Here is a 14270-nt window from a genome sequence, read left to right as displayed (position 1 = left end):
TCATAAGAGCTCCTCTATCGACGAGATGCGGATGCTTCTTCATGCTTTACTTCCTGGGATATCAGGGGAAGGAGGGGGGGGGAGCAAAGGGAGAGGAGGGAAATAACAAGGAGCCCAACCAAACAAGGGCTGTGTACCCCTCTCACTTCTTTTCCACTCGGTCGGCCCATTTACATCGGCCAATATCCCACACTCCGGCTCTTCGATCTGGCATGATCTCACCCACATTACTTTGAACCTCAACCGTACGGAACCGATGTCCACATGGTGTATATATGGAAGGCCCAGCAGCCTCTTGAGTTCGCAAGGGGCTAAAACCGAAACTAGCCGAAGACACCTCCCTCACACCCTCCCCCTCCTTTCGCTGCATGAAAAGTGAGTCGGTCTCTGTTTAACCTCGTTTCAATGAGATTGGGAGGTGATTTGAGCCCTGCAGAGCCAACAAGAAACATGGCTACCTTGGTCCCCACTCCCTGTTTGTTTATATTCATGATTCGGTCCTACATCTATAGACTGTAAAGGATCCCTCCCCCTCCCTTAGGGTGGAGGCCACCGTCTCGCCCAGATTCCCAAAGCTGGAAAAGAAAATGCTTCTTATGTATATTAAGAGTCTAAGCATAAAGAGTAACAGCAATTACCATCCGTGCGAAGGAGGAAGAAAAAAAAAAGCAAAGAGAAAGAAGGAAATAACAAAACCATGCTAGAGAAAAACATCACAAAAAACACACAAAATATTGTGAACAAGCAACAAAATAGCTGAAGTGCTCTATCATGCCTATCCTCCCAGGAAGAGTATTATAAATATTAATAATGACGGTGATGAAGAAAAAAAAATACAGAAATGCTAAGTATTTATAGGTAGAGATGAGTTGCATTATAGATACAATTACAGTTGAAGAGGTGGGACATCATGGGAGGGCAAACTACGGGGAAGCTGATAATAACCGGCGCACCTCGTCCTGGAAGACATGGGGGGTCGCGATCCCGCAATAAGTGGGCGACTTTTCCTTCCATCGGGCATCATTGTGCTCGGGTAGCAGAAAAGCGGGGGGCGGAAGCAGGGACATCCCGGGTGGTTTCGGAGGGGGAGGTGTCAAGGCCTGTGCAATCGAGGCCGGTTCGAGAAGGCTGGAGCGGTGGTCGACGAGCGGGGCTGTGTGGGGGCGAGGGCAGAGAAGAGGCTCTGCAGGCCCTAAGCGGGCTCCTGCCTGCGTATTCTCTTGCGGCTGCGAGGGATGGTGCTGAGGCGGAGCGTTTGTGGCGAGAGGGGTAGGTTGCCACCCCGGCGAGGGGTATGGGTAGGCGGAGGCGGCCATGGGAGACAGCAACGCAGAGAGGCTGTGGTCGCGCATTCCCGGAGCGGTGGGTGTGGCGATGGTCACTTTGGCCCGCAGGGGGGGCAGCGGGGGTGCTAAGGGGGTGAGAATCGGCGCTGTGCTGGGGGTGGTGGGGGAGGGATACCCAGGCTGTCTCGTGGAAGACGCCTCATACCGAGGAGACTTCAGGGCGGGCGACTCGAGGGCAGCGATCACGCTGGGCTCGCGCTTGCGCTTTTCGCCGGAACTGCTCTGCGAAGGCGAGGGCGGCCGTGGCTGGGAAGAGATGCTGTTCCACTTGATCTGGATGCGATGCTCCTTGCGGATCCGGAGCTTGACGCCCTGGTCGGAGAAGGAGCGCGAGAGAAAAGTGGACTCCGACAAGCCGGGGAAATCCTTGGCGGTGTAGACGGTGAAAGCGTCGGAGACCAGCGAATGCAGGTGCACGGCCTGGCCACTAAAGACAAACCAAAACAGCCTCTGCGTTACTCTGGCTTCACGGCTGAAGAAAGCCCTCTTTGCCACCAAAGCCTTACCTCGTGACATGGTAAAGATTGAACTTCAAACGAAAGGCCCCTATCACGTTCATCGACAGGTCTCCAAACACAAAGAATCCCCCGTCCGTGTTGTCGATATCCTTTAGTCGGTGGAGGGACGAAACCTTGTTTCCGGAGAGCACCTGCTTAGCATCGAGGGGCTGCTCGCTGGGGTAGTCCTGCGCACCGATGACGTCGGCGCACATAAAGTAGTTTGGACTCTGAAGGAATCGTCTAGGATGCCACCGGAGTGGGTCAAAAGGGAGGGAAAAAAGAAAGGAAAAGGGGGGAACCTACTGGGCTTCTTCGGGGGTGGAGGTGGCAAGCTTGATCTGAATGATGGGCGGGGGGTCGACGGGAGTGCGTTCCTTGGCGTTGCATACCCGCGCCAGCCGAGGTTGCTGTCGGATCGTCAGGGCGTACTGTACCCCCTCATGCATCCAAGTATCGTCGAAATCACTGACAAAGCTATAGGTGCCTCTCGACATGTTGATGGGGAAAGGCGGGGGCTAGCGAGGAGAGAAACCGAAAAACGAGAAAATGGGAGCGGGAACAAGGAGGCGGGCGGGTTATTTTATATCTGTACCGATCTATGGATATATATATATATATATATATAAGCATGAACAGAGATCGTGTAGGGCTTTCCCGGTGGCTCTCCAACGTCCCGCAATTCTTATTTATATACAACTCCACTCTTTTTTATGTTGGGAAACCGACACAAGAAAAAAATGAGACTCAGTGGGAAATAAAATGGTAACGGGAAAAAAAGCTAGAATCCGGGCACCGTCATTTCCTCATGTTTTTTTTTTAGCTTCTCTCTCTGCTCATGTCACTTGTCAAGATGGGTTTTGACCTAGTTCTTGGTTCGCACGAAAATATTTTCAACCCACGCACCCGGCAAGCAAGATCCTATTTGGCGCACTTTGGTAAGGCTTTTTCTAGATGTGTCCTCCCCTAAAGTCTGCTTATTTTGTGCTAACTTGGGTTAAGCTTGCGGTTGGACACGGATTCTATGAAGAGCTGGACAGGGCGGAGTCCCGTTTGCCGGCCTCTTGTCAACCAAGGGAGCCCGGAGGCCTTCCTGCTCCTTCTCGTGTGGTAGAGCTCCCCATTTCCGACGGTGCGGACGGGCCATGCGTCGGAGGGGGGAGCAGCGTTAGTGGCAAAAAGGATAAACCCACCCTACTTTCTGACCGAGGGGGGGCGTAATCAACCGGTGAGGAACCTCGGCAATGAAGTTCGTTTCATCTCAGAACGGTATTCTTGGATTAGGCTCGCGGCCGAAATCAGAAATCAAACATGGGGGAATGACCGGTGTCCGGCGTGATTGGGCGAGCTCACCATCGAAGGTCCCCCCCCCCTGCTCCCTGTGATCGATGACCCAATTTCCGTGCATGGGCACGGAAACTAGCCGTCCCGGGAAAGATGCCATTGAGAAGAAAAGCGGCCTGAGAGGAAGGCTCGCATGCCACCAATGTCACACACTCGCTTTGTATATTATTTTTTCCGAACACAATGACGAAAGCACTTGATAAAAATAGAAGCATTGGGCCCTCCCCTTCCCAGTCCCCCGGCGGACCATTAGGAGGCCCGGAAACGAATTAATTTGGATCTGGATGCCCATTGGCCGCACCAATTCCTATAGAATGGGGAGAAACCATCGATTCGTGCAACGGAAATAGATTTCCCCTCGTTGGCCGCCTTTCCCAAAAGGATCCAAGCAGTCTGCAGAACCCAAGGTACAATTTCCTATTCTTGGATTGCTCACCGCGTAAGCTAGGTAACGCTAAGATTTACTTTTATCCCCTCAACTCTAAAAGAGTGCGCAGCAGGGAGGAACGGGCTTGCTTGGCGGCCCCCGTTCCTGTTCGTCTTTCCCAAGGGATGGAAAGCCAAGGCCTCACCTGATTTCTAGGGCTTGATAGATCACAAGCATTTGCTCCATTTCCAATGTTATCAGAGATGTGCCCTGCAGCCAAGCAATCCTTCAAATACACCCGCAAATAGGTGTCTTACATGCCAGCGCAATATCCAAGTCAAGCGGCTATTATGTAAGATGCACCGGGCAAAGAACATTTATACTTTGCAAGAACATTCCATCTTCCAAATAGCTGCTAGTGGGACTTCTCCCAACGCCTGCACTCTTCTTTTGTCGAAGCAGGCATCCAGTTTTTTTTTTCTTCAAGCATGGCACAGAGCAGTCCAAACCATTCTCCCATTGCAATGAAGAGCAGTATAGGTCAAATGGCCGGCCTTCATCGTCTCCAAAATTTTCTACTTCTCTCTGCATGCGCATCTGCAAATAAAATGAAAAACATAACAAATATAAGAGCTTACTTGTTTGAAATCGCGCTCTACGCCAAATATCCCCTGATAAGGGCGCCCATTTTCCGTATTCATTGGTGATATTCGCATGTGATCTCTCAGGCTTGGGGTTGATGGAGGAGTATAAACCGAACTAAATGGTCCAGAAATACATTGAGAAATCGCTATCGCCTTGATGGCCAACTGCCCTTTTCATATAAGGAGTTTGCACCGCCAGGCGATCTTTGGCGCCACACTGGTCGCACAGTATTCTCCCGTGCCCATCCTCGTATGTGCAAGTCCGGAGAATAGGAAAATAGGATTTCATCCTTCTCGGCTTCCGACTCCCCGACGAGAGTTTTGCATGAATAATATCAACATCGCCCATATTGGGCTGATTCGGATACTTGAGCCGTCCCAGAATTTCAATTTAAACTCATTCAAAGTGGGCTTTGCACAGGTCCTGGCTGCATTCGCTCATCAAGGTTGACATCCTCGATCCCTTCCCCATCTCATACCGTCAAAAGATAACTTCGGCTGGGGCTCATTCATCCCTTCAGTATGTCCGCTTCAAAAGGAACCTCATATGATTATCTGATAAAACTGCTTCTTATTGGGGACTCAGGTACACCCCTTCCCCCCCTCCCCCTTTTTTCGAAATGGGTTGGATGCTCTGATGAAGACTGATGACAATCGTTTTGATCTGCGTGAAAATAGGTGTAGGAAAATCATGCCTGCTGCTACGGTTTTCCGACGACTCATTTACCCCGTCATTTATAACCACGATCGGCATCGACTTCAAGATTCGCACCATTGATCTGGATGGGAGACGAATTAAACTTCAGATTTGGTAAGCACCCGAGTTTTCAACCATCCCATGTTGAGCCCTGTTTTTTGGTTTTCCCAGTCTTCAGCTCACTGTAACCCTATTAATTTGCTTTCTTAATGGAAGGGATACTGCTGGACAGGAACGTTTCCGTACAATCACAACGGGTAAGCATTCTACTCCATTGGAGAGGAAAAATGCTATCATCATCGCGATGGAACTGCTACAATGCGATGCAGAGCCCTCTATTCATTATTGATTGTAAAACAATGCATGCAAGTCCTCTAGAATTTTAATGTCCTTTCTTCCTTGAATATATATAGCCTATTATCGCAATGCCATGGGTATTTTGCTTGTATACGATGTGACAGACGAGCGCTCTTTCAACAGTGAGTTTCGGCTGTCCTTGAATCTCGGCCAGTTCCACTATTTCCTTCTGTTAACCGCGATTTTCCCTTTACATCAGATATTCGTACATGGTACTCAAATATTGAGCAGCACGCGAGCGAAGGGGTGAATAAAATTTTGGTCGGCAACAAATGCGATGCCCAGGAAAACAAGGTAGAGTAGCCGATTCGCTTTGATACATTTAATGGAGACCGGTTTGACCCCGCTTCTTCCCTTGCTACATGGGCTAATGATGTGGATGTTAGGTGGTGAGCACGGAACAAGGTCAGGCGCTCGCAAACGAGCTCGGGGTAAAGTTCCTAGAGACAAGTGCCAAGTCAAATATCAACGTGGAGGAGGCCTTTTTCACCCTTGCCCGGGACGTGAAGGGTCGCTTAATTGACACACAGAATCAAAACCAGCCAGATCAAGGCGCCAACAGGCGTATTGATATTAACAAACAGCCTGCCAGGATTGGGGCCAACTGTTGTCAATAAACTCTCCCCTTTCACTAGAAAGAATACATACACATATAAATTTATATATATAAGGCATGTTTCGTTGGTTAAATGGTATGTGCTTCTTCCTACCACCACTCCCCCTCCCCTCACCCCCACGCTCTTGTACGACGACTTTCTCTATCCTTACCACTTGAAGATGTATTTGTGTATCTTTGGTTCAACGAAATATCCCTCTCTTATTTTTTATTTGATATTTTTGTTCGTGGTTTTTATTTTTTTTTTTCTTCCAGTATTGCCTAAATTAAACGTGGAACCTCCTAAAAAAGACTGCTCTGAATTATTATTGTTACTGCGCCCCTTAGATTTTTTTTTTGCCGCAATATATAGTATTTTCGAAAACGACGCTCTTGATTCCCTTTGATTGCTTTGCTTCGCTTCGTTCGCTTGTGAGCAAAGAGCAATGGTATCAGCCATGAAAGAAGAATCCCCGCGCAAGAGACTACCACGAGGGAAGACAAACCCATCCGCCCCTCCTACGCCCGCAGAGGGCAGCTCATTGAAGCCTGTTCCTCGAGGTACGTTGAACGACTCTTTAGGTACCCAAGCCGGAGAAAACCAATCCAATGACCTCTGCTTGTTACCATGTTTTAGATGAGATGACCCGTAAAAAGATCGTTGATGTCATCGATCACCAATTCGATGTCGAGATCTTGCTCAAGCACCAAGAGATTAGGGCCATTGAAGAGGAAATCCGCAAGGCAAGAGAAGCCCTCGAAGATCTTAGATATGCCATCATAAATAGTGAGTCCTGCTTCCCTCGCTCAAGTTATGGCGGTTGGCTAACCCTCCCCTTACTCCTTACTTTTCACTACCTGATAGAGGATCCTCCTCCCGAACAGTACTCAACCCGATCAACATCACGACGCGCTGCTTCCCCCCCACCCCTCCTTACCACAAGCTCAGGGCGAGTGCGCCGTCCTGTATATGGTCGAAGTCAATCGCAACCATCCTATACTGGGCGGTCCGCTCTGTATGCGCAGCGTGAAGATGGCACATTTGTGAAGTAGGCCCTCCCCCGCACTGTCGATGTTGAGACCACTTATACTCACCTTTCATCCCAACTAGGCTCTCCTGTCCCAAATGTCACCGCGACGATTTTGCCAATCATCAAGGCTTCTTGAACCATTGCCGGATCGTGCATCACTTGGAATTTGCAAGCCACGATGAAGCAAATCGACTTGCCGGTATTCCGGTGGTAAGTTTTCCATTCCTACCTAAAATGTCGACCGCAACTTGTATTTCAGATTTCTCATTGTCTTTGTTTTTGTGTATGTGTGGAAAGGATGAGAGTGAAGTACCTCCAGATCACCCATGCCGACGCAAGCTCTTATCACGGCCATTCCCTCGGATTGCAGCCACACCACCTAAACCAGCGGCTCCAGCAGAAAGGGTAAGCAGTGCATATTTGGGCTGGGTCGGGCTGTTCTCTCTAAAACAACGTTTTCTTTTAGCCTAAAATTAAGGTGTTTGAAGAGGAGGTGGATATGGACGTGGATGAGGTGAGAGCGGCTGCCTCCCACCATCTCGCACAGGCAGAGTCGGATGCTAGCGACTACATCGCATCCACCTCGACCCCGCCCCCCTCTGCTCTCCCAGAGTCCACTATTGAGACGGCCTCCACAGCCACCAGTGCATCCTCCCCAGCCCCCGCCACTCTCCCCCACATAGCGGGCAAATCGGGGAAGAAACTCAGCCGTGTTCCTGTTCAGCAGACTGCAATAGAGAGTGAGAATGAAAGTGAAAGCGGGGACGACAGTAGCGAGAATGAAGGGAATAGTGGCAGCAGCAGCAGCAGTAGTAGTAGTGGCGGTAGTAGCGGTGATAGTGGTAGCAGTAGCAGTGGCAGTAGTGGCGACTCTTCAGAGAGTGAGTCCGAAAATGAACGAGAACCGGGTCGAGATCGGGGTCCTGGGAAGGAGAGCCGGGTCCTCAAAGATATGGGTGCACATGAGCAAGATGTTACCATGCATGATGAGAGAGAGAATAAGGCTGCAGGTCTAAAGAGCCTCGGTGTGCCCATAGCTGAAAGAATAGCGGCTGACGGTCAGGCCTTAGATAGAGAGATGTTGCTGGATGCCAGCGAAAGGACAGATTCTAATTTGATATCCCCAGAAATGGGCTCGTTCACTCCAGCTGGCATCGACGTACCAAGGGAATTGCCTCAAGCTACCCCAAAACCCATTGCATCCAAATCCGTGGTTGTTCCCGTTCGTGTTGACAGTGTTCCTGATGGGGCCAACGCTTCGAAGAGTGCCCCTGCTGCACCTGCCGATAGGGATACACTCCACAAACACCCACCCCAAGCTGATCTGTCACAGGAGGCGCTAAATCGGCCAGCAACTCAGGATCGTCTGCCCAATACTGAAGTCGCACAGCAAGAAGCAAACCGGGTTGCCGATCTACTCGTGTACGGCGTACTGCCACTCAACTCCACGGATGGGTCGCGGTTCTATGTCAAGCGCCGTGTGATTGTTGGAAACGTCTCAAAATTCGTGCCTCCTGAGCGGCGCGACCCGGCCATGGGAAAATTCACCCACAAGTGGATGATCTACGTGGCAAGCCCAGCCAACCACCCTGATGTGGCGACCTTCCTGTCTAAGGTCCGGTTCTACCTACATCCGAGCTATCGGCCGCATGATGTGGTCGATGTGAAGAAGCCCCCCTTCCACCTCAAGCGGTATGGATGGGGCGAGGCGCCCGTAAGAGTGCAGCTGCACTTTGTGGATCGGCGGAACAAACCCGTGGATATTATTCATGTGCTCAAGGTAAGCTTCCCTCTGAGCAACTTTTATTCGCTCTTAGCTTAAACACTCAAATATTCATCCTTTATTTTTTTTTGGGGGGGGGACTTAAATCTCTACAGTTAGACGATACTCATTGTGGCCGACAAGTGCTCGGAACCGAACGCGTATATGACCTCGAGCTCGACCGGAACACCGAGTTTGTTACGGCACCAACGCAGCCGTCCGCGAACGAACAAGGGAAAATGGAGTCACATACACAAGGAAGCGAGCCACTTGACGCTAACCAAACTGGCGAGGAAGGAAACAATGAAACGAGGGCGGAAAGAAATGAAAGCCAGGACGCGGTAAAGAAAACGGAACGGCATGTTTTGGAAGATTATCTACAAGTGGGCGTGACCGCATTCCCGATCGTGAGGCCAAGCGGACACGAGGTTGCGCCGGCTGAGCTGCCCTATGCTTGTGCAGAAGGCGCGGGCACTTTCTTGGAGTGGGGCATTGGGCGTCAAAGGTCGACCGAGGTAAATTCACGTTTTTTTCCTAGTCTGTTGATGCTCAAGTGGATGAATAATATTTTGTATTTTTTTTTTTTCGGTTAGTGGCATCGTGCTCATTTGCTTCGTAAGCATATCCAAAACCAAATCGCAAATCTAAACCCCACCCTTTCCACGGTGGAGAGGGAGAAAGAAGCAGCACAAAAACTCACCACGAAGGAGGTTATGCTCTGGTGCCGTCGAAGTGGGCACACTCCGCGGAAGGAAGGGAGCAGTCAACTCTCACACAAAATGGCGCTCTGGGAAAGCCAGGAGACGGACTCCTTAAGCTCCCTCAACCAGCGACCACCCCCGATGAAGTCAACTCGATTCCAAGACATGTACTGTAAGTTTTGCGGAAGTCCTCGCTCATGGCATACTAAGCAAGAGAGGGCGGATGAGAAGAACGAGGGGGCGAAAGGGAGTATATTCCATTTTGCATGCTCAAGACAGCCGGCCGAGATGGTGAATCGTCGAAGTCGGCTGAGCAGCTTAACGGTTGCCGACGTGATCATGCAGGATGTGCTAGACGATAACGAGGGGAATGAGGGGGACGATGAGATGGAGGTGGAGGTGGATGATCAGGCACAGGTATCAGATTTCGTTGGAAGCGCGGGAACGCCCAAAATTCGCGAGGCACTGGACTGGCTCAGCAGTGCCGAGCCGCTCGAATGTGGCGTGATCGATCTCCGCGGGGTGGAATGGGTGTGTCGCGTTCTGAATCAGCTGAAACTCCCAACCACGCGGACCATAGTCGAAAAACCTGTCTACGGGGCGAAACGAGATCGAAACGAAATCGTGGGAAAAGACAAGGCCATTGTGGGTGGGCTCTTGTACATGGCGGCGAAGGCATTTTTGCGAAATGTGATGCGCCGATCCGTCGAGGTCTACCGGCTTGAGGAGAGCGAGGAGCAACCGGATCTGAAGCAGCGGCGACTTGATGTGGCGCAGGCGTGCCAGAGCACGGATGTCGTCGGCTCAAGGGATCAGAGGGAAGAGGATGGTGTGGGCGAGGATGAGAAGAAAGCGGCGCCGGAAGCAAGAGCCTCCCCCGCTAGCGAGGATGGCTTGGCCTCGAAGGCCGTTGCTACCGCAGGGAGGAAAGGTCAGGGGGCGAGCACGAGCCGCAAACTTCTTGTCCCATACCATGTATACCAGGCCCTGGTGCGAAATGAGGACGAGTTTGATTTCCTTACGGGACGGTACATGCTGGCCAAGAGTACCACCCCTAGTGAGCACTGACTCTCTCCTCCCTCGTCCATTTTTTTTTTAAATTATTATGCCTGTATATTGAACCACTAGTCTATTTTATTTTAATGCTATTTTTTCCTCTTGTCTTTTTATTTCTTGATATATATTCAAAATAGCAATGCACTTGTGTTATAATTCATTAGAGTATTATATTACAATTTAGTAGACACTAAAGATAAAAAAGGAAGAGTGAAAGCGAATGAAGCACAACTTATCTAGATTGAGGATCTTGATAAGTCTTATTTCCCTTGCGAAGCGCGTTCCCGTTCAAGACGCGTTACCATGGTCTCCATCGAGGAGAGCATGTTGTCCCACGAAAGGAAGATCTCCGAGAGGGTATTAACCTGTTGAAGGGGAGAGACACTTAGCACACGCACACCCCATATACACACGCCCACTAGGCCAGTGTGGCGAGCTCTGCTTGTGTACTTACGTATTCATTGTACTGATCCAGCAGTCCCGAGACTTTTTGTGACAGCTCCGCAATTTCGACCATTTGCTCGCGATGCTTTTCCTCTAACGGCTGCAATTTCGGCTTTAGGGCGTCCAGTCCTGTAGATCGTGAAGAGTGTTAGAAGCCTTCTTGCTCCAAGGAAAGCGAGGAAGGGAAGCCGCCATTCTCTACCTTTATAGGGTTCTCCGCTCGCCATTCCCTCAAGCGATTTTATCTGCTTTAGCTCGGACACAAACTGCTTCAAATCCTCGGATGTCTCAATAATGATGCGCGCTTTGGCTTGTGGTGAGAGCAATTGTTTCTCAAGACGGAGGGTAGAGCCTGTGGACAGAATTCGAGCGTTCTCTTCATCTATCAAGACGGTGTCATGTTAGCTCTATCTAGTGAGTGGGGGGAGGGGGGAGAAGAAGGTGCTAGTTCGATGAGGGCCCTATTCTTACATCGATCCAGAAATCCTTGCAGCGACATGCGGTCCCGCAGCACTCTGTTTAGCTCTTGCTGTAGTGCAAGCACGCGTTGCAGAAGCGGTTCATCGGAGGCTGCGCGAAGCGAGAACGTGGGACGGTCACCAGTGGGCGGATTGAAGAGAAGATGTTCGAGATGGGCAAGACGCGATTCGAGAGTTTCCAACGCATCTGTAGTCATGATGTCAGGGGCCACACTAATTCCGCGTAGATTTGCAGGAGAGCGATAATTTATTGGAAGGAAATATCAGGTATGGCCAAGTTCGTTAGGAGTGGTCCAAGCCACCATGTCTTTCTTGTGATCTTGCTCGTTGATTATTTTATTTACCTCGATTCGTGAACATCCTGAGGACAGAAGCAATGGACCCATATCGGCCCCCTCCGGGATACCCCAACTATGCACCCCCTCCCGTGCTACCGATCCCGCCCTATGGGCGCCCTCCTATTCCTTTTGTCCAACCGCCTCTTCATCCCGTAGGGTCGGCCTATCCTCCTGCTGCGGGCATCCCTCCTCCCGCCGGAGTGCGGCCTCCTCCTCCGATGCCGCTTGCCACCGGCCCCGTCAATGCACCCCAAAACCAAGCAACTGGATCCCCTGCCGCCGATCCTGGATTAACTACGCTGTTCGTCGGCGCTATTCCTGCTGGGATCAGCGATGAATTTATAGAACGCATGTTGAAGGTAGGCTACTTCGCTTTTAGCAAGTTTTTTTCAGTAGAAACTTTTAAGCTAATGAATCCTACGCATTCATCGCAGGCATGTGGGTTGTTAACCAGCTGGAAACGCGTCATGGATCAAGCAGGCAATCCCAAGGGCTTCGGCTTTGCAGTGTTTGGCGATGCCGATGGAGTTCTACGTGCATTACGCGTACTTGCAGGGGGAGAATCGACAATTAATCCGGAGGGAATAACACTGCCGGCTCTGGATGGAAGTGGCGTGGAAAAGAAGTTGATTGTAAGTACCTTGGTGATTTTATTTGGAAAGTCGATCAGAGATGGATTAATGTTTATGAACCCATGTCAGGTCAAAGTGGATGATAATGTACGGCGGCATCTCGACGAGCATGAGGCGCAAAAAACGAAAACACCGGTAGGTTCTTTTTTGCCTATATTGCCTTCTTTGAGTCGGTGTATTAATCCTTTTGGGCCGTCGATATTGATCGGCCTCTCTTTTCTCTTTTTGCCTGCTCTCCCCTTTCCATTGTAGAACGACGAGAGTCTCGATAGAACGGCCTTGGAGATGGTTCAAGGATTTGTCAAAGATTTACGAAGCGAGCAAACAAGTTCTGCGCCCGCCAATTCCCAGCCCCCCGCCCCCAACACACCATCTGCTCCTCATTCGGTAGAGCGGCGCGGACAAGAGCAGGAGATCCCCCCAGATTTGCCCCCTGAGCAACGGGAGATGATCGACCGCGAAATATCCTTCTTCCGGGAACTCTCCTCAAAACATGAGACCGACCGGCGGACACGCTCGCGCTCTCGCGACCGAAGAAGTCGGAGCCGGAGCGCGAAATCACCCACCCCTTCAACGGAAGTACGCTTCGTTAAAGGAGGCCACCTGGGCGACGAAAGAAGGGAAGAGAAAAAATTGCCGGAGGTGGATGAGGAGGAGGAGGAGGAGCGAAGGCGGACAGAGCGGTTTCAGCGTAATCTTGAGCTTGCTTTCAAAGAGCGTGAGCGGCGATGGGAGAAACGTGAGAGCGCTCGAGCACGCCAGTATGAACGGGAGGACCAGCGGGAGCGCGAGGTGTCCGAACGAGAGTCGCGGGTTCGGGATGACATGGCCAAGCGTTTTGCCGAGTGGAGGGACGATGAGGAGGAGGAGCGAGGCAAGGAGGAATACTATCGGAACCGGGAACGATGGTATCAGCGCCGGCGTGTAGCAAGAGCACGAGAGGAAGAGTGGGACGAGAAGGACCGAGCGAGGGAGCAGGAGGAGATTCAGGAGGAGAGGCGACGGTTGGAGGAGGAGAGGAGAAAGCTGGTGGTGGAGATGGAGGAGGAGCTTACTCCGCTGGTGGAGTCCATCTCCAAGGCCGGGGGTGGCACGAAGTGGACGGACGTGGGGGTGAACGGGAGAACAAAGGGGGTGGAAGCGGGGGGAACGCGAGGTCGAGATGAGCAAAAGGACGAGAGGAGAAAATGGGACCTACAGCCGGCGGCCTCTGGCGAGTCAAGAAGAAATGGGGAGGACGCGCAAACAGGGGCGCGAGGACCGGCGCAGGCACAGGCCCAGTCCGCTGCTGCCAAGCTCAAGTTTAGCTTGGGGGGCGCGAGTGGAGCGAAGCGTCGGACAGGCTCCACCCCTGCAGGAGGCACCAGCGGAGGCTCGGGGTCTTCGGGTGTGCCTGCAACTGGCCCTGCTACCCCTCTTGGGTTCGGCGAGGAGGACGAGGAAGACAGCGGCAAGAAGAAGCGGCTGTTTGTGCCCCTTGTGTACAGCGATGACGAGGGCGATTCAAACGAGGGTAAAAGCAAGTCGGGAGAGGGGAGGCCGTCGGCCCGTGATGAAGAACAAGCGGAGCGCCGCCGCCAGCAGGTCAAGAAGCTCGTGGACTCGATCCCTGCGGACCGGGACGGACTCTGGCGGTGGGACATCAAGTGGGAGCAGCTGGACGACACGATGGTCGAGCAGAAGCTGCGCCCCTTTGTGACAAAGAAAATCGTAGATATGCTTGGGGAGACGGTGGAGGATCTCGTCAAACTCATTCTCCGGCGGATACGCCAGCGAAAGAAGCCTGGGGATTTGCTCTCCGAGCTGAAAGAGCCGCTCGACGATGAGGCGGAGATGTTCGTGATGAAGCTGTGGAGAATGTTGATCTTTGAGACTGAAGCTCGGGCCAAGGGCATTCAAGTCTGACCCCTGTTCCATCCTTGTTCTATTACTCGTGTTTTTAGTTCTTTTGTTTCCTTCTTAATTAAAATGTCTTCTTTT

The 14270-nt window shown here is 51.5% G+C and overlaps 6 protein-coding genes across 6 annotated transcripts; 4 read left to right on the top strand and 2 right to left on the bottom strand.

Moving 5' to 3' along the window:
* Positions 1-923: 923 nt before the first annotated feature.
* VTP21DRAFT_841 (uncharacterized protein) lies at positions 924-2340 on the bottom strand (the record flags this gene model as incomplete). The annotated part of the gene is made up of 3 exons (XM_069399257.1): positions 924-1773; positions 1853-2086; positions 2150-2340. 3 exons carry the CDS (start codon positions 2338-2340, stop codon positions 924-926), a joined length of 1275 nt encoding a protein of 424 aa, XP_069251730.1.
* Positions 2341-4355: 2015 nt separating this feature from the next.
* On the top strand, positions 4356-4649 carry VTP21DRAFT_840 (uncharacterized protein; the record flags this gene model as incomplete). Its single annotated transcript, XM_069399246.1, has 1 exon — positions 4356-4649. The coding sequence occupies one exon, from the start codon at positions 4356-4358 to the stop codon at positions 4647-4649; it is 294 nt and encodes a 97-aa protein (XP_069251729.1).
* A 71-nt stretch (positions 4650-4720) lies between these two features.
* VTP21DRAFT_839 (uncharacterized protein) lies at positions 4721-5869 on the top strand (the record flags this gene model as incomplete). Its single annotated transcript, XM_069399234.1, has 6 exons — positions 4721-4784; positions 4877-5009; positions 5112-5152; positions 5309-5374; positions 5452-5546; positions 5639-5869. 6 exons carry the CDS (start codon positions 4721-4723, stop codon positions 5867-5869), a joined length of 630 nt encoding a protein of 209 aa, XP_069251728.1.
* A 424-nt stretch (positions 5870-6293) lies between these two features.
* Positions 6294-10409, top strand: VTP21DRAFT_838 (uncharacterized protein; the record flags this gene model as incomplete). The annotated part of the gene is made up of 8 exons (XM_069399223.1): positions 6294-6408; positions 6485-6634; positions 6713-6896; positions 6959-7088; positions 7176-7283; positions 7345-8658; positions 8757-9155; positions 9234-10409. 8 exons carry the CDS (start codon positions 6294-6296, stop codon positions 10407-10409), a joined length of 3576 nt encoding a protein of 1191 aa, XP_069251727.1.
* Positions 10410-10657: 248 nt separating this feature from the next.
* Positions 10658-11517, bottom strand: VTP21DRAFT_837 (uncharacterized protein; the record flags this gene model as incomplete). Its single annotated transcript, XM_069399212.1, has 4 exons — positions 10658-10762; positions 10852-10970; positions 11044-11223; positions 11313-11517. The coding sequence occupies 4 exons, from the start codon at positions 11515-11517 to the stop codon at positions 10658-10660; spliced, it is 609 nt and encodes a 202-aa protein (XP_069251726.1).
* Positions 11518-11696: 179 nt separating this feature from the next.
* On the top strand, positions 11697-14195 carry VTP21DRAFT_836 (uncharacterized protein; the record flags this gene model as incomplete). The annotated part of the gene is made up of 4 exons (XM_069399201.1): positions 11697-12017; positions 12093-12290; positions 12360-12425; positions 12543-14195. 4 exons carry the CDS (start codon positions 11697-11699, stop codon positions 14193-14195), a joined length of 2238 nt encoding a protein of 745 aa, XP_069251725.1.
* Positions 14196-14270: the final 75 nt, after the last annotated feature.

This window comes from Calcarisporiella thermophila (assembly GCF_041956535.1).
Source record: "Calcarisporiella thermophila strain CBS 279.70 unplaced genomic scaffold VTP21scaffold_10, whole genome shotgun sequence".
Classification (NCBI taxonomy): domain Eukaryota; kingdom Fungi; phylum Calcarisporiellomycota; class Calcarisporiellomycetes; order Calcarisporiellales; family Calcarisporiellaceae; genus Calcarisporiella; species Calcarisporiella thermophila.
Note: the sequence above shows the minus strand (reverse complement) of the source record. Positions and strands in the feature narration are given on the sequence as shown.